The 21030-nt window shown below is 32.6% G+C and overlaps 1 protein-coding gene across 1 annotated transcript in view; it reads right to left on the bottom strand.

Annotated features, from left to right (window-relative positions):
• The window catches only part of pth1r (parathyroid hormone 1 receptor), a 79743-nt gene that overhangs the window by 34142 nt on the left and 24571 nt on the right, over nt 1–21030 (bottom strand). Inside the window, 1 exon segment of the mRNA XM_042717742.1 lies at nt 5320–5422. Within this exon segment, the coding sequence (XP_042573676.1) occupies nt 5320–5422 (103 nt within the window).

Below are 21030 nucleotides of genomic sequence, written 5' to 3' on the forward strand. Positions count from 1 at the left end.
CTCTGAGATGTTCAGTCACTTCAGTAGATTCTGTCCTCAAGTATACTATTTTATAATCTCTAATGGCATTTGGACCATGTTAAAAACTGGGATTCAAAATCTAATGGACATAAACAGAATATTTTAGAATAACAAGAGCTATTTAAGAAATTAAGCAAAATCGCAAACGCTTGATTTTCCAAGCCCCAACTTTAAAAACGCAATATACGCTAGTGGTCTCAGACTTCTGGACCCCACTGTTTATTATAGTTATTCCTGTCTGTTATTCATCATTTCATATTTCTGATCGAATCTGCAAACCAAAGTAAATGAGACTTTGGAAATGAGTTTAAAAGCACAGCTGTCCATCTTGGCAGTGACACGAAAGAGACGTCGGGAGGCATTAGGTGTGACAGAGCTCAGACGAGCTAACATTGACTGCGTCTGAATGAGACGTCATTTGAGTGCCAGATCTCTGCTCAACATCAGCGTCCAGCTGCATTGAGACCTGTGGCTGCTAATAGGAGATATAGGAGAATCTACTGTCTCATAAAGCCCTCATCATAACCCTCTGCTGCTGGATTAACTCAAGACTAAGTTCTGTTGAGAACAACTCAGCACTGAGCTGGACTGCCGTTACTGCATAAACACAGTCATGGCCAAATCAATCTTCACTTCCATTTCTTTTTCACTGAAATAAACCAGCTACTAATATATGTGTGAATTTAGACCAGGTTCTCACATTTTTAACTAATGAATTTCCATGATTTTCGAATCAGCCGTGAATACTGGATAAGTAGCAGTGTTGAGTGCAATGCATTCCAGTAATTGAATTACTTTTCCCTTGAAACAGTAAAGTAAGGTATAACTTTTTATTATTCTGTAGTTTAATCAGTTACTTCTGATGTAATTGCATTAAATAATGTACAGACTATATTTGTATATAAAACAATAATGGATTTAACATCAAAATATAATCAAAATCTAATGTTAATGTTTGTTTTTAAGTAACTTTCACCAATTAAATACTCTGGTCAGTTCAATTAATTATTTATGCAATTTCTATTATTTATTTGAAAGCATTACAAGAGCAGTTTCATGTCAATCCTTCTATTGTCAAAGTTGATATTGGATTTAGAACGTAACCGGTCATAAGTAATGCAAAACTTTTTAGAGAAAGTAATCTAATTACACAGTTGAGCATGTAATTAGTAACTAGTAATTATTAGTTTTTTGAGTAACTTAAGAGTTTGAAAGAGAGATTACACACAAAAATAAGCAATATCCAGCTGAAAATGAAATGTGTTACCAAAATGTTCGGTGACACTTTATTCTAAGGATCAATTCTCATTATTAACAAGTTGTTTATTAGCATATTGGCTGTTTATTAGTACTTATAAAACACATATTAATGCTTTAATTTGCATGACCATATTCAAGATCCCTTAATACTACACCATACCTAAGCTTAACATCTACCTTACTAACTATTAATAAGCAGCAAATTTATATTGATGCAAATGTTGTAGTGATAGTTAATAGTGAGAAATGGACCTTAAAAAAGTGTTGACCAAATGTTTTTATAGAAAAGATTTTTGAATAACTTTTTTTTTTTAAAAACAGTTTTGGTAACACTTTGAAATAATTATTAGTAACACTCATTAACTAAAAGCATTGATTAATCTTTTTTAAGGTTAGTTACTGAAAATGCTCATGTTCATGTCAGTTCTCTGTGCGTTAACTAACGTTAACAGATACAACTTTTGATCTTAAAAATGTATTAATAAATGCTAATCTTAACATAAACTAAGAATAATAAATGCTGTAGGTTTTATTAAATAATGTTAAGAAATTAAACTGAAAACAGTAAACATGATTCATTAGTAAACTAGTGATTTATTTGTCATTTTTATATTATTATTATTATTATTATTATCATTTTTTATATAAATGTCTCTTCAAGCTGAAATGCGATGGGAAAAAGAAAGACCTGCAGTCTGCAGCATGTCCTCATACCATCTGCTCGCAATAATTTAATCTGTCTAGGACAAACACAAAAGCCTACTAAAAATAAAATACTAGTAGTCACTGTCTGGCAAAATACATTACTACTTATGAAAAAAGAAAAAAAAAAACTGAAATCGTAAGCATATGTTAAACCATTTTATATAAATATGAAAAACATGAAATGCAGAAGGCGATACTCTAATTTGAATTCGAAATCCTTAAACACGCATAATTATTTTAAGCACAGGATGTCTTGCAAATGTCTTGGAAATGTGCTCTTTCTGTGTGACTAATGCGCTGCAGCTTATGTCATGTTTCATTACGGCTTGAATCGAAAACTCAAACACATATTCCCATTGTGTGAGAACCGAATATTGAGAGTCTGACATCCAGATTCCTCAGCATTCGCTCCAGTTCGGACATAAACATCCTTAACTGTTTCATGCTGCGAGACAGAAGTGACTTAACACAAGTAAAATAAGCCTGTGATGAGAAGACAATAATACAGCAGTCTGGCTTTGACAATAGGCCGCCAAAACGGTTATTTAAAATGTGTTTGAGACGGGGCACCACAGTGAAAGGAAACTGAGGTTACCATAAAAATGAAAGCTTTTCACACACTCTATTCCCAGATCTCTGTTTAGCGTGGCAAATCACCCCAAAAGGGATTTCACACAACCGCGCTATGCTATTTTTCCCAGGGACACTTGTGGCTACATTTAGCAGCTCTTTTCTGATGTTGCAATGCCACATATCTTTTAGACATCACGACATTAGGCTCATTAAGCAGGGATACGACACACAAAACCCTTTGATTCAATTATTTGTTTATCATCACTCGAATCACTTTTAACATCATTTATATATATATATATATTTATATATATATATATACTATATATATATATATATATATATATATATTATTATATATATTATTATATATATATCAACCTTGTATAATATGTTTGTAGATGTTCACTAATGAACTTATGAACATTATATAAAGAAGAAAGAATATAAATGCTCTTAACTAATCATGCTCTACTCAAATTGTTGTAAAAAAATACAATTCCTATAAAGGTACTAAATAATTAACAGTAAACTATGAATAGATTTGACTTTTTGGGGACTGCAAAAGCATGAACAAATAATTAATAAATGATTTGTAAAGTAATAGAAAAATGCAAATATGTCAACTTACAGACTCTGGTTATGAGATAATGAATCATATTTTGATTTGTTTTGATATTTGATTTGTAAGGTTTGTGACCCTGGAGCACAAAACCAGTCATAAGTGTCAATTTTTAAAAATTTGGATTTATAAATCATTCATAAAGAAAAGCTGAATAAATAATCTTTTCATTGCAGGTATGCGTATGTTAGGAGTCCGATACTTTGGTCGAGATACACTATTTGAAAATCTGGAATTCTGAGGGTGTAAAAAAATCTAAATATTGAGAAAATCATCTCAGTGGCACTTTACGGAACAAAGCAGCTCCTTGTCCAATGAAGTTCTTAGCAATGCATATTACTCATCAAAAATTAAGTTTTGTATATATTTTGGTAGGAAATTTACTAAACTATCTTCATGGAACATGATCTTTTACTTAATATCCTAATGATCTTGGCATAAAAACAAAATTCTATAATTTTGACCCATACAGTGTATTTTTGGCTGATTGCTACAAAATCTTACCCCAGAGACTTGAGACTGCTTTTGTGCTCCAGGGGTCACACATGTCAGCAAGATTTTTACCACAAAAGGGTGCTTTAGATGATATATAAATCATTTTAATAAGTTTTGAACAACCGGTTTAATAACATTTTTAAAGTGTGCAAATGCACTTTCAATAAATAAGCTGTTAATACATCTGTTTTAAAATCAATTTGTAGATTTTAAAAAACTGTATGATCATGAATTCTTGAATTTTAATAACATTTTAAAGCATTTTAATTCGACAGGTACATGAACTAATGATCTGTTATTCATTATTTTCATTGAGTTTCATTAGTAAACATTTACAAAGCATAAAAGCATATTTTCACAGTTGTTGCTATTTACATATACATTAAACTGAAATGTTAAGAATTAAATTTTGTTTCCATAAGATTTCTATTTTCAAAGGGCAAATATTTTATGAATTACGCGGTTAATACAAAGATTATTAAAACATGCAATTTACATTAATTAATGATTTGTTAATCATTATGTAATAATCAGTTTAGTAAAAACATTTACAAGCACAAATCTCATATTTGTAGTTTATTTGAATATTAACTAATGATCGTCGAACATTATGTTTATTAATGATTTATTAATGAAAAGTTTATTATAAAGTGTTCAAACAAACTCAACAGTGGTTCAAAGAAGTCTCAGTGGCATTTTTTCATGTCATTAAAACGTTTTAGCAAAAGCATACATAATGTTAAAAAAATTTTTTAGAGCAATTTTGTTAGATAAATAGTTTATTATTATGATGTGTAATATCACCACTAAATAAGCTGTTTGACTTTGTAGGGAAGTGAACAAGAAGGAAAGAATCATGAAACTGCACAAAGCAAAGCACTTTCTTTTTTAAAGAAAAATTCCCCTTTAATGCACGTCATGTCATTTTAAGGCCCCGGAATATTTCAAAACAAAGTTTGTTGTCGTTCTTCGTTATTAAAGTGCATTTGCACACTTTAAAATGTTATTAAACTTATTAAAATTATTTATATATATCATCTAATGCACCTTTTGTTGTGAAAATCTTGCTGACATGTGTGTCCCTGGAGCACAAAAGCATTCTTAAGTCGCTGGGGTATATCTGTGTGTGTGTGTGGTGTGTGTGTGTGTGTGTGTGTGTGCGTGCTGTGTTGTGTGTGTGTGTGTGTGTGTTTGTGTGTGTGTGTGTGTGTGTGTTTTTTAAAGCAGGACGCTGACAGACAAGCTGCCTATCTTGGTAAACATCTTTAAATAACGAGAATAGAAACTATTAGAAACTAATGAATTCTGTTGGCTTTGGCTCTGTCTGATGAAGTGTTGCTCAGAGATACAGTTTAATCAATGCCAGTTCATTTTAGCACTGTCCCAACTGCATGTGTCTCGGCGTGAGGCCTGAGGCCTGGAGGCCTGACCCCAGATCAGTCCCTTCAGACACATGTATCGACTGCTGCGTTTATCAAATCTGTCAGTTCAGCAATGCTAAAACTGACCTGAGAGTGAGGGTATAACTGCACTCTAAAATAGTGCTCAGTGACAGCAGATATCTATGTTTTGCCGTCCCGGAGAGATGTAACTCTAAATTTTGTTCATTTTTATTTTTTAATAATAGGACATTTTTGACTTACCAGTGATTTTATGTTTGGACTTGATGACTCGTTCACATTTTCGTTTTTCGTTGAACAGAAGATTGATTTGTTCTTCTTTAGTGAGGACATCATCAGCATCAACCTGTACAGACACACAAAATATATCACTTAATATAATTCAGTTGATTATCATGGGTATATTTTAACCTTATGTGGGCATATTGGTAAATATTTACCTTAAAACACTCAATGTAATAATTAATTGACAAATGCTCTGAATAATTACAGTTTATGAACTATCAAAATAACTCATCCTTAATTCTAACTCATATTTTATGTGAGATTTTAAATTATGTACATTATTAGAATATTTGGTAACAATTTACTTAAAGTCACTACGAATAATGTATTTTAAAGGTGTTCATGATGCATGATGTAATGCATTACATAATTTCATAAATAGAGTAGAATGTTTGAAGGTTTGTTTGTCATGTGTTAATGCATCATAATTTCATAATTTTACATAAGTGTAAAAATAAATAGACAAGTATTATAATTGTGTATAATTCATGAGCTCATAAAATGCATTATAAGATTCATAAAAAATCAGGAAAACATTGTTACAGGGATAATTTTTTTTTTCAAATTGTGACACTGAAAAAAAATGAAAAAAAGATCAAAAGAAAACATCAAGCAACTTTGAATTAAATGTGAAATTTTAAAGAAGAATGACTGAAATATATATATATATATATATATATATATATATATATATATATATATATATATATATATATATATATATATATATATATATATACACATATATTATTATTGTTTTATTATTATTATTTATTTATTTATTTATTTTAAGTATACTTAAGTTTTTAACAGCAATTTCTGAATGTCTGATTGGAAATGTGCTGGGGATATTTGTGGTTGCTTGATGGATAGCTGGGAAGTATGTGTCACCATACTCTTAAAATGAATTAATAAATTTCAATAACTGCATCAGAAACTTCAGAATGATATGGAAAATTCAGTTTGGCCCATGATGAATACACCAGCCCCCAAAAACGTATTTGGACACCTAAGCCAGACTAAAAAAAGTATGAATGTCCTCGGATTAGACAAAATACCACAGAGAAGAAAGATAGCACAAGCACATTTTTCAACAATTGATATATTGTAGGGCTGTCAAATGATTAATCACGATTAATCACATCCAAAATAAAAGTTTTGTTTACATAATATATGTATGTGTACAGGGTATATTTATTATGTATATATAAATACACACACATAAATTATATATTTAGAAAATATTTACATGTATATACATTATATATTTATATTCTTATATTTTATATTATATATAAATATATTTAATATATAAACATAACATATTCTTCTTAAATATATACATGCATGTGTGTGTATTTATATATACATAATAAATATACACAGTATACACACATATATTATGTAAACAAAACTTTTATTTTGGATGTGATTAATCGTGATTAATCATTTGACAGCCCTAATATATTGTTTATCAAAAATAAAGAGAAATGTATTGTGATACTTTGTGACTGTCAAACGCTAGTAGAAATAAATGTCAAAGTAATAAATTACTATAAACCCTGTTTATTCTCTGCTAGGACTTTTGTGTGAACTTGAGGGCAATTGACTACACACACTCACAAAAAATAAAAAAATAAAAAAAATTAAATAAAAAATCACAGTCACATTAGTTGATTTAAAGTAATTGCAATTCATTTTAAATTTATAATATTTATAAATTATAAGCATCCCCATGACTCTGTACAGGTTTGGAAAGTGGATGGATGAATGGATTATTAAGTTGATTATAAAAGATGCTTGCTGAGGCTCACTCGATGCACTTATTTGAAGTGTGCATTTTCTGAGAGATGTGAAAAGATATTTTGTTCCTCTAGTGATGAACAGATCCCACAGCAGTCTTATTTATGGGAGACAAACACAAAACCAACTCTAAGCTTTGAATAAATCCAGCTATTTTTTATCTTTTTTTAATATCACTGCACAGTCCTTGCTAACAAAAGCTTTGCCAAGTAAACAAAAAGAACAATGCACAACATCTCTATAGTTTATGCACTTCATATCCCAGTTGGGTTTTGGTAATGGAAAGTGCTATAATATATTCTTGTATCCCCCTGTCACAGAAGTGCAAAGTTTACTTTTAAAAGCTTATTAAAGATATGGTGATTATTAGAATTATATTAGATCCTTTACTGAGTGCCCAGACAAGAGCTAAATAAGATTTACAGTGGTGTTTGAGGTGAGTAGCAGACATGAATCATCCGCACTGAGATGTGATGCCAGCTTGAATTTGGCTTATTTTCTCTGAAATGTCTTCTACTGTTACAGTATGCCAGAAATGCCATCATTTCTACAGAAGAACAAGAGGTTCAGTGGGAACCCTGGAATTATCAAAGATACCTCAGTTGGTGGAAAGTAACTAGATGGAAGTTATTGATTTTTGATTTCAGTGCTGCATTACAGTAATGATTAGATGTTGACCATCAGAGCTTATAGTAAACGAATGCTACGAATGACTCCAACAGTTTTCTTTATGTTAGATATCATGTTAGGTAGAGTTTATTCAGTCATGCTAATCCATTTGAATAACAGAAACAAGCGTTCATTGTTAATTTTTCAGCTTCTGAATTTTATTTGTGTCATAATAACTGCCAACTCTGAAATATGAGTAAACGATTACGCAAATTATAAGTCATGGGAATTCTTCATTTGTAGCCAAAAACTGTTAAATAAATTAAAACTTAGAAGCACTATTCATTTTATACCTACAATAATAGCAGATATTAATTATCAAATGCAAACATATTATGGTAATGCTTTATATTTTGCAAAAATAATTTTTAATACAGCTTCCAAAGATAAAAATAATATTGGTAAACACTTTTAGATTAGGGAACACATATTCACTATAAACGTAAAGGAGTTTTTTTTTTCCCTCAAACTCCTAATCTGATGTTTATTGATAGTACTTTATTGTATTGATCGGGTACTCATGCAAAATAAGATATGAATGACATAATGTGTGGTTTATAAACAATAATAAACAGCTAGTATGCTAGTAATATGCATGCTGATATGCATCTTGTTAATAGTAGGGCTGTCAGTCAATGTAAAATTTTTAATCAAATTGATTAAATTGTGCGGCGATTAATTAACCGAATTAATCGCAAGCTAAATTTGGCTGTGAAAATACGCACAAAAGATTATTTAAAACTATTATTGTTTTAAATGAGAAAGTATCAAGTAAAACTTACAAATAGTAACTTTAGAAAGAAATCATTTATTTGATTCAACATGAAATGTATTAAACATAAATGTTTATGCTATAACGGCCTAATATGAATATAAAAATAGAGATATATTCTCAGTATTTTTTTGCAATGCAATGAAAGTCCACTGGTAACCAAAACAGCTTTGTTACCAAGTCTTCAAAGTACCTTCTTTAATGTTGCACAAAAGAAAGTAAGTCGCGTTAACTTAAACTGACAGCACTAGTGAACAGTGTTCTCAAGTCTTACCAATAGCCTATTATTTTTGTCTTTTTTAAAGCTGCGTTCAAAATCCATTTGGCTCAAATATGTGAGGGGGCTTGTCTGTTTGAACAGAATGACGCCTCTGAACATTTCCAATCAAGATCTGAGCTGAGAGACTTCACCACAGCCATGATTAGACGATCTCTTTTCTTGAACAAGCTACGATTATGGGAGAACCACCTATTTAAAATCATCATCATTTACACAAACCAAAAGAACGTGTTATTTATAGATGACAAATGGCCACATCAGGCCTTTAGAGATTATAGTATGTCACTGGCAAAGCTTGTTAATAGTTTCAGAGTCACCGCTTATAAGATCAAATGAATATTTCTTATGTTGACACTGAGAAAATGAACCCTGCATTTGATTGTCAACATTGATTAAATCCAGATGAGCTCCAGTTACTGTTTAGATTGCAGTACATTGATTTCCTTTGAGGGAAGGTGTCAGTGCAGATAGACCGGCATGGTTGGAGTTTCTTTCTTTGCATGTTTTCACTGGTTCTGTTTAACATAGCATTCTACACAGTACATGTGAAGTGTGCACAGTATACTAATGTTCTGCATGCACAGAATGAATGGATAACTTACTCAGTTTGCTGTAATGTGCGATTAGCAGAGAATACTGTGCTGGACACTGAATCCCACAACGCAGATGTTATTGCCTGGATAATTCTCTGTGTGTGTGTGTATGTGTGTGTGTGTGTATATATATATATTCCATGGTCTGTCTGACCACTGGATTCTGATTGGCTGGCAGATATGCATTAAAACCGTTTAATGCACAGACATATATGCTATAATTCATTTAAATAAATGTGATCTTACTGCACTATTTCATCTCTGTGTCTGATTTGAAGTGGGCAGAAAGCTAGAGGTAACGAGCCGTAACTGACGAAAATATTAGAAAAGATTAATTGTTTGTTTATAATATATCTGTATATATAACGGATAGTTCCGGTCCTTGATTCTGATTGGTTGAGCCACGTTCAAAGCTGTTGTAAATTACTCCACAAACATACACCTTTGTTTATGTTTGTGTGTTGCTCAGCAACCACTTTATTGTGACCACAACCGTTTCCGAGGAACTACATTGTTTGGCAGAAGAATAATGTTTTTATTAATCTCTTCATATTTTACATGCTTTGTTTTATTTTGTGACACCTTGCTGCATATATGGAATGAACGTTTTAAAAAAGCAATAAGTCCCATGAAACTGTGGTTTACAGTGAATTTCTAACAGCTAAGGGGGTTTTAGGCACTCCGCTTTGCGTATATATATAATATATATATATATATATATATATATATATGTATATGTATATGTATATGGTATATATATATATATATATATATATATATATATACGCAAAGCGTTAGCTATATGTGGGCAAGCTTGTTTTTCATTCTTCAAAGGTCTGGTATATAATTTTTTTGGATGATACAGTATTTTCTTTTATCTATTCATACAATTTGAGTGGAGAAGCAAGTCATTCTTTTGCTGATTTCTCTTGAAAAGTCTAAACACTGTGGCTCTGTGGAGCTATCAAAACATTGGTGAACCCGACACAGTGAAACTGCCTCAACCAATGCTGTTTATTCAGTGAATTGTAACTGTTACTTCATTGCATTGCAAGCATTAGAATATGTAGTTATTTTTTGCCATTCCAAAATACAGAAATTGCACACTTTATTTTTAATCAGTAATGTCAGACCATGATTACTGTCTGTATCCGGATCAATATTGTGATTGCGGTCTGAAGCAATCCAAATGTTGCTCTTATTTGTTCTGTGTATCCTGAATTGGGGCATTATTTGCACATGATGTTTGATATTCATGAAGAAATATAGTTAGAAGACGCATGAGTGACATTCTTACATGTCTTTAAGACATTAATCATGGTGGATAAATATGAAAATCTGAAAGTTTGACATGCATGCAGTCGCACTAATTTAGGCATTAGGTCAACATTTTCTTTTTTTGTCTGAAAAACATTTACCTCTCACAGTACACGACAGTCAACATTTTATACTTGTATAAGCACAGTAGCCAGACAGGGTTTCATTAAATTAAATCACAATATTTTCCAAATGGCCAAGCCAAAATCCCAAATTAATGACATGAATAGCATGTCTTTTATCTTATGACTGAATGGTTGAGTGACTCTCGACTCTACTGTGCACTGTTTGGATATTATAATGAGACCACCGTCTCACAGCCTTTTTTTTGTTTTTTTTTTTTACTGAAAAAAATTGTTAAATGATTAAAAAAAAATCTATATCCTTGGATAAGAAAAGAGGACGTGAATGGAATGTTTTTTTAATTCCTGAAGGCCCATTTTAATAAAATGTCTTCGACTAAGAGTTAAAGCGAGATTAGACGGGGCTATATTTGCAGGAATATTGGAATGTTTGGCCATTAAAGGAAAATTCTGTCATTTGTTACCCTTGTGAAAAATAGATATACTAAAATGTACAGTATTTAAAATTTAAAATTAATTCATGCTAATTATACTACAAATGAATTTACATATTTATGTACTTTAAAAATACACTGTTATTGTACTTTTAGTATACTAAACTGGTATTACTTAAAGTCTGCTAAAATGGAACAGCTAATTTTGTGCTTAATGCACTTTCATTGTACAGAAGCAGTGCTGAAGTCCAACTAAAGATATACTGAAGGTACACTTTACATATCTTGTATTTAAAGATGGATATTATTCAAAGATCATACAATCCTCATCATTAGTGACATTAAAACATTAAGAAATGCATTGCACTGTGCACAAGTCGTACTTCCAAATATAGTTTAATTATCATTTTTATATCAGTAAATCTTGAGCGATATGTTAGTAAATATGATATTTGATTTTAACTCTATTTAGTATGAAATGTATTTTAAATGTATTACTTTTTTTAATAGGGTAACCCTCATGCTTTTCCAAACAAGTTTCTTTTTTACTTTGAACACCAAAGAAGATATTTTGAAGAATGCTGACAACCAAACAGCTGACGATAGCCATTGACTATGGAAGTATTCTATCACTATATTCTATTTAAATATATCTAGATATCTCATTGTAACAGCAGAAAGAGCTGTCCAAGCTGAATGCAAAAGAAAAACACATCACAGGATGTTCTAAAGAATGGCAGAAAAATCCAGGTTCATCAATAATGTTAAATGGCTTCAGTAACCTTAAAGGGGTCCTATTATGCTTTTTCACTTTTTCAACTTCAATTAATGTGAGCATAAAAAAGATCTGCAAGGTTACAAAGCTCAAGGTCCACTCTAAAACAAAATATTCTCTTTAACAGAAAACGCTTTTCAAGAATTACAACAAACAGCAGTTTGCCAATCACAAAACACATGGCCAGCTACCCAAACATAACACATTTCATATTTTGGAATTCTTCATCATAACAGTAAATAGGTTGATTGTTTGAGACAGACTGGGAAGGGTGGTGATTCAGTGATGTGGTTTATTTGAAATGTGAATTTGTTAATATTTAGGAATGCATTTGCAGTACGAGTGAATTATCGATAGGGAACCTATTCTAGTGCAACCAAAAAACAAATCAAGGCTTTGCAAAAGGGTATAATAAAACACCTTTAAAGAAAAAAAATATAGTTCATCATGTGATCTATTTCTAAGTAAAACAGGACATTTATATGCAAGAAAACAAATGCGGAGCAGGACTTGATTATATTCATCAAGGAACTGATTGGATTGAGAGAAAAAAAAGTGGGCGTCACATATCAGAACAGAGCCAGATGTTTTGAGGAAGGTCTTGTAAATGCTCAAAGTAGGCCATCGCCCCTGCTGGTGGATGCTGTAACTACACCATCACCAGACAACATACAGTAAGGGATCAGTAAAGAAAACCTTCCTCCTACAGTACTTCCACCAGCTTCCTCCTTTCTCCTTAAGTAGCACAGACAGACTAGACACGCATGTGAATCATCCAAAATAAATAGTAGTCAGCCAACCAAAGTTGTCTGCTTCACAGTGGCAATCATAATCTCCTTCACAGCATCCTTTCCAGCCCTGTTTTTTCCAGGCTGTGGATTTCTGACGCCTAAATCTCTGACCCCATTGAGTGGCAGCATCTTTAAACCGTAATATTCTATCCATCAATATTTTCTCTTTCCTCAAGTATGGAGGTAAAGGGAAGTCATATTTTGGGCCCTGAAAGGGTGTACAGAGGAAAGACATGTATGGCTACGCACAGTAAACAACCACAAATGGAACAACATTTTGCCACAAGCAAACACGGATAGACACAACTTGTTTGGTGTTCTAGATGGGGGAATATAAAATATTCCAGAATCCAATCCAAACAGCTGAGGATAGAAGACCAAGATATAAATTTGCTCAGTATTGACATAACGTTATGCAGAGGTTAGTGAGAAACAGTACACATCTAACACATTTCATCAAATCTACATTTAGCAAAATAGCAAATAGAGAAACATTTAGGGTAAGATTTATGCCCGCCTTAAGTACTTAATGCGCATTTACTTTTAAAATGTAACATATTTTGTTATAGGTTTAGCATGTGCAGGATGATGATGCATCAGACAATGTGTTATTACAGGAAATAAACTGAAACATTTGCTAATTTAGTTGTCATGGCACAAAATATAAGAATCCATCTTACTACTGGGGTCTAAAATAGTTTTGACAATTAACTGAATAATGTATTGACCACGTGAATCCCAATAAAAGAGATTAATTAAATCCCAATGAAAAGAGATTCATCTGGAAGGTAAATTTATTCTGTGACTTACATACCAGCATATGAACATATTAAATTATAGCAACTGAATGACTTTATTCAATTACAGGTTTTAATGAATGGTGAAGATGTCTGAAATGTACTCATGGAATGACTGAATATTGTATTACATTTAGAAAATAATATCACTAGTAACAACATGCAACTAGTAACATTTTTTTTTTTACTCCACAAATCTAAAAACATTGATGTGTCCAAAGATCCCTCTAACAAATCCAAAAAAAAAAAAAAAAAACCCTTAATACAAAAAATCAACTAAAAATGGAAAACCATTTGAAGTGTTTTTGGCCATTCATTTACACAGCAATGGCATTTTGGGGGCCAAAAAAAAGCTACATTTTGAAAAGGGGTTTCAAAGTCTTAGAAAATGGTACATTATATGGATGTTATCGCCTCTGTGTAAATGTCAAAATCATGAATTTGTGAAAACAGTGACGTTGTGTGTATACACATATTACTTGTTTAGTCTATAGGTATGTGCACAGGCATGTAGTATTTCTTTACAAAGTGGCATCACCACCTATAGGTCTGGCATAATACAGAGTTTTTAGTTGTTTTCACAGATCTGTGTGAATGAGGATCGTTTTGATAATGTTGTCGCCTGTGCGTGAAACTTTTCAAAAACGCAAAGGAAAAACATTTTCCATTTTTAGTACTGTACATCGTTGTTGTGTAAACATACCCTAAATCTCACAAATGAGTTGTTGACATAGTATTTGTGTCATCTATGATCGAGAGAAAAAATTAAGGTTTCTTTCCCATCTTACCTTAATCATAGACATAATATTGATTTGACACAAATCACAATATAAGAGTTTAAAGACTTCTTTAAGCAAGCTAAAAATGCCATGGTTGCTTAAATAAATGTGGTTTTATCTCATGTTTATTTTGTCAACACTATCATTATTTTCAAATGCGATAAACCATTATCTTTTAGGATAATTTTTTAGTATAGGGACCAATTCTCACTATTAACTAGTTGCTTATTAGCATGCCTATCACTAACGTGTTTATATGTTGTTTATTAGTACTTATAAAGCACATATTCTGCATCTCTAATCCTACCCAATAACTAAACTTAACAACTACCATAATAACTATTAATAAGCTGCAAATAAGGAGTTTCTAGTGGTAAAGGCATAGTTAATGGTTTGTTAATGGCGAGAAATGGACCTTAAAATAAAGTGAACACTCCTAACTTAATAGTTATTAATAGTTAGCATATTAATAGTTATTTAGGTAGTTGTTAAGTTTAGGTATGGGGTGGATTAAGGGATCTAATAATACTGTAAAGCTGTTATACTGTAAAGCTGCTTTGACATAATCTGCATTGTACAAAGCGCTATATAAATAACAATGACTTGACTTGATCTAGAAAAATGTTCATTGGACATTAATATGTGCTTTATAATTACCAATAAACAGCCAATATGCCACTAATATGCATGTTAATAACTACCTGGTCTCATGGCAAAAACGTACCTGGGGGCACTTTTTCACGAGATGCAAAAATATGTACCAATAAGTACATGTACACAAAAGAAATGAACACTAGAGGCAGTAAAACTCAGACACTTTTTATTTAGAATAAATACTTTTTATTTTGTTTTGAATAATAAAGCGTAGTTTTCGCACAATTACTTGAAGAATATTATAACTGATTTGGTTGTTTAACTACGGTTCGACAAAACAGTTCAAATCTGCATTTAAGGAAGTTCAAATGGCACGGTTGCATCAACAAATGCATTTTTATGTCAGTTTTGCATTTGTTAACACTATCGGTTAGGTTTAGGGTTGGGTTTGGTGTAGGGTATATTTCCAACACGATAGAGCATTAACTTTTAGCGACAGTCCCCGGATATTTGAATTCTGAACCGTCGCAATAAATACCTGAAGCAACGTAATAAAAACAGCAATACGTACTTATATCAACGTAATAAAATGTGCCAGGGTTCATGTATTGAACCCATGTTTTAGCGCCACTCAGTGGACATTTCTCTTTGAAACTGTAGCGAAACGTGCAGTAAGGTACTTTTATGAGACCAGGTTGGCTAATAAGTCGTTAATAGTGAGAATTGGTCCTTTAAATAAACAAATAAAACATTACCAGATTTAAGTTCATGAAACATGGAAGAATCCATATAATATCACTTCACAGAAATGTTACCACAGGCCCATTTTTCCTAATGTTCTGCTCTTGTTTCCTAATTACTAAATGTCAAATTTACAGTTTGTGAATTCACCCCTTGTCTGTCTCCTAGATTTTATATTTTGAAGGAGTCATTACAAATATCACTGGGTGTATCAGGGTGTGACTGGTCACCTGGGTTGGCCTGTCAAAACAAAAAGGGCAGAGCTAATGAAAACAAGATGCTTTGTCGAGATACACGGTTTCTGCGAGTGGCTTTATGTTACGGGGTCTCTCGAGTCTGACCTCATTTACTACATGTCAACTGCTGCTTCCTCAAGAGAGTAACAAGCAGTCAGCAAACTCGTCTCGTCGATGGCATTCCTGAGCCTAATTCAATCGGATGTATATCATCCTTGGTGCCATTCATAGCTGGCTTACATTACTCAAATAATATTAAATTGAGGCAGAACACAATGCAGGTTCTGCAGAGATACAGAAATAAGCCATTGGCTGCGAGGTGTTCCTCAATTACACTAAACAGACCTCTGATTGTGAGGCCAATGAGGCTGGCAGACAACACACAATAACTGGCAGGATGCTGATCGTCTTTACCGCTCTATCAAGATACTGAGCATAATTTAGGATTAAGCTTTCCCCAGAGGCGGATCACAAGTAATTACACTGCGCCTCACAATTATTTCTGAAAACTGTTCCCTCTCCACTGGCTTGACTCCCAGCCACCAAAGTAAACATTAGAGTCAAGGGGGAAGCAAAGATATTCGAATTTATAGCTTTTCATTCAAAACAGTCTTCTTTTTGTTAAACAGCGCTGGAGGCAGTCCAGGAAGAAAACGAGAAAAATACACAGGGTATAAATACATGAGGTTTTTGCACACCCTGTATTTGAATGACACCGTGCATTTCTGTCTCAAAAAACAAATGTGTCTTTTCAAGGAAATACCTCAACTAATATTGAGTTTACTGTATTTAGGCTTAAGAGAGTAGAGGATCCAGCTTGGCACTGTGTCACTTCATGATTTTATGAATAGGCTGCTGACTCCGCTTAACTCGTTAATATGAACACAAATATGGTTTTTGCAGATCTGTATGCTGTCATGCCTCATTAAGTTAATATTTATAGCAGTATTTACTCAGTGGTATCATAAAAGTAATAATGCGATGGTAACGTGTCGTAGAGGCATAGTTGAGGTGTGGCTCTAGATGCAGCTTGTTTATTAATGAAAATCAAATCCAGAAGGTCCAGGACCAAAAACCACAGCATCAATGTATCAAATCAAACGTATAAGACACGATACAATAAGAACCGGCAGAGACTTGTGATGGGTGTTAGGATTCTCCTATCACAACAAGGCACAAATGAAACACAAGCTATAGCCTAATATTAACAGCAAGGGAGGAAGCAAACAAGACACAGGTGAACATAACCAAGGAAACTGATCAAACACTCCTTACCAATACAACAATGGAACAAAATGTGAATTAAGAGTTCTTGAAAATTTAAGCATAAGAGTTCTTGGGAAACACAGGAACACAAGAAACTTGACAGTAATCACTTTAAAAGTTCTAAATATATTTTAATGAATGTATGTTTAATTCAAAATATTAAATACATATCTTGTGAATTTTCTAAAATGTGTTGATGTAAATTTGCATTGAAAGAAAAAAAAGTGAACTTTTAACAAGCTATGAAAACCAATGTAAAATTCAAACTCTTGGAAATATGTTTAAAAAGAGTAAAAACTATTTAAACAATCATGTTTGGATTTCAAAATTTTGCCTAAATTTCTCATTTTTAGTGGGAAGCATCCTACAGACTACTGGTCATTTTTAACAAATGAAAAACAATGTACTGTTTTGTTGAAAAGTGCGAGGAAAACTGTCTTGCAATGTAATATGCTACACTCCATCTAAAACTATTTTAAGCCTTTTGCAACAATTCTTTCATAATTACTATGCATGCAATTTCTTTAACAGACTGGATTATTTGTACTTTAAAATTTTTTTTTTCCCTCCACAGGATCACTGACATGAACTAGTGAGGGGACAAAAAGGATGAAAAATACAGCAAAACAGTAACTATTTATTTTTTACCTAAATAAACTTGTAATTTGCTGCTTATTGATAGTAAGGCAGTTGTTGTAGTTGTTATGTTTAGGTATTGGGTAGGGTTAAATGATCTAGAATATGGTCATGCAAAATAAGGCATTAATGCTTTACAATTACTAATAAACAACCAATATGCTAGTAATATGCAAATACTATAGCGACTAGTATTCCCTAGTCTAAAGTGTTACTGTATTTCCCTGTACAGTATGTCCATATACATATTCTTATATGTATTAGGCTAAAAGTGATACTGATGAAATAAAAAAAAAGGAAATAGTCAACAGACTTGTTATGTGTGATTTATGTGTGTCATGCTGATTTATATTAGTTTTATCCTCACAAAAAATGTACCATGGTAACCACAGTTTCCACCAAAATAAGATAACTGCTACAGCGATTGTTACTACAGCAAAACTGTGGTAACTGTGGTAAGAAAATAAAAAATAAAAATAAAAAATAAAGAAAGACATTATGGTTTTATAGAAGTAACATGTTTTTGAAGAAGATGTGAGGGTACTTGCCCATGTAAAAGTTGCCCTGGCATAATATATTCTGATTGTTGCTTGCTGACTCTAATAAAAAGTGCACCTCCAACATACAACAATAATATTCTAGTTTATAGATTCCCATGTCCCTCTTTCAGCTTACCAGCTCACCTCTCTTGAACAAGCTGCACCTATTGTATTTGGGTAGAAATCATGCATACTATACCACCTTTGTGGGAGTAGTGATAGTTTGAATGTTTAAGCATCAGAGCATCAAATTCTAAATAAAAATGCATAATTCCAGGATCTGGAAATAATAATATTTTAATGCTGGAGGTGCTGCACATTACAGTACATTTCCCAGTGTCAGTAACCATCTCTGTGCAGCGGAGATGGTTTTTGGCTATAGCTCTTTGTATCAGAACATGGCAGCACTGTTCACGTTAGCCACACCAAACCAAGCAGTGGTCAAGCTTTTGCATCACCACTACGGGCAAACACAGTTAGGTTCCAAGATGTTTTGTTTGTCATCATTTCTGAGAAGCAAACTATGTACACAATATTTGTGGCCTTCAGTTTTTGCCAGTAATGAAGCAGATATTTGCTGCTGAGTTGACTCTACTGTGGTCATTGGCCATTTGTGTTCAAGCTTTCCCAGAAACAATGGAAAGAAACAATCAGCCAAAGAGTCATGAGACGTATTATTTTATGTTCTGAACTGAAAATTCCTTACACAACAATAGTGGTACTTGAGGTCCACTCAGTGAAACCATTCATTAATGTGTACCTAAACTTCAGACCAAGTCTGCAAAAATGCAAGAAAGTTATCTGCTTTAAACTTAGTTTGAAATTGCAAAACAAACTCAGTTCTCTATAATATACATCACTCATAACTTACAGTTTTTGTTTCATGTGCAAAAATGATAATTTGTTCACTTAGAAATTTAGAGTTTGAGCATTATGAATAAGCTTCAGGTTGGCTTTCTAGGACTGGACAACTGCACCCTAACCATTCATCATGTTTTTTGCAGAATTGCAAGATGATACTTCGCTGGAGGAAGAAAACAGTTGTTCACAGCAGAGCAGGAGCAGCACATGGTAGATATGGTCATAGCAAACAACAGCATGACAACTGCATCAACAAATCATCACTGACAACATAACAGAGGGATGGACTAGATCCGTCCAGGTGTGTTGCCATCTGGGACAATGGATGTTTCCACCGGACTGCTCTGGTTTTATTCAATTGGTTCATTGATGCACAATCTGCCACTATAATGTCCATATTTTTAATTTCAACAGAAGACGGCATGTGGAATGCAATGAAAATGATAATTTTTTTTTTTTTTTAAATCTCCCCTTGGATTTCTGTTTAAAAATATACTGGACATGCATGTATATACAGTATTTGTTCACATATATGTATGTGTGAATGCTGTGAACAATCTCCTATTCACTACACTTCATACATAAGACAGTAGTGTTTTACATACATCACATTCATGTAATACATACATGCAGGTTTTATTATGGTTAATCATGGTTAACAAATTTATTTGTAATCAAAACATTGTTTAGCTGAAAAACAAACCAACAAATCAATTCTAACCTGTCATAAAAATAAGAATTTACCAAAAGTACAGGCTGCAGAACAGGAAGTATGAAGATCGGGAAGATGTTCATTATAAGATGTGAATAGACAGACCAAAGGAAAAAATTATGTGGGAGTGGGGTAGAAAAAAATGCAGTACTGTGCAGACCTCTATAGAAAAGTCTACATGAAGTGCATAAGCGGTCATATTAGGTTCAATGCCATTGGCAAAAAAAAAAAAGGTTCTCTGCCACTTGCAATAATGTAGTGATGCATGAAGGACTCCTCGCAAAGATGTCACTTTCAAAAGAAAGCGGTACAATTATGACAGATAAAGTCAAAGCAAAACTCCAGATCAACAGTGTGTGGACATAAGTCCTGTGTCCTCCTATAAAGAACTATATCCCCTTGACTGACCCTTAAAAGAAAGAAAATGTTGACGTCTTGCTCTCAGTTCTGTATTATTTTCATTCTTCTATGAACCACAAAAGGAGGTGTTAGGCAGAAAGTTTTGCTCTTTTCCAAAACAACGGAAAAAAAGGGATAGTGATCTACACTGCCAAGCTGCGAAAAGGACAAAAACTTATGATGACCTATTTTAAGACTGGTACATTTACACGCAGTGCTATGTAATGTGTCTATTTGTGCAAAGACTGTAGCATGCTGTAAGTTCAGGAATAAATTCAAAATTGCTATTAGATCACTTAACTTCAAGTTTATTTATTGATCGATTATTGAATCCATTTATTTTATTGATACAGTAATAGAGAATTAAATTATGGTTCACTTGTCTGCCTTTAAAAGATATCAATCACACTGAATACTTCATGGTACTGTTATTCCATTTGGAGTTTTGTAGTATAAATCACTTTCAGTGTAATATACAGTAGAAACCCGCATCTCAGACATTATGCAAAACATCTACTCATGTTTCACAGAAGAAATAAAAAAGCATAGAATGCAGACTTATAATTTACAAACTATTATACATTTTGTCACA

The sequence above is a fragment of the Cyprinus carpio genome, chromosome B2 (assembly GCF_018340385.1).
Source record: "Cyprinus carpio isolate SPL01 chromosome B2, ASM1834038v1, whole genome shotgun sequence".
NCBI lineage: Eukaryota > Metazoa > Chordata > Actinopteri > Cypriniformes > Cyprinidae > Cyprinus > Cyprinus carpio.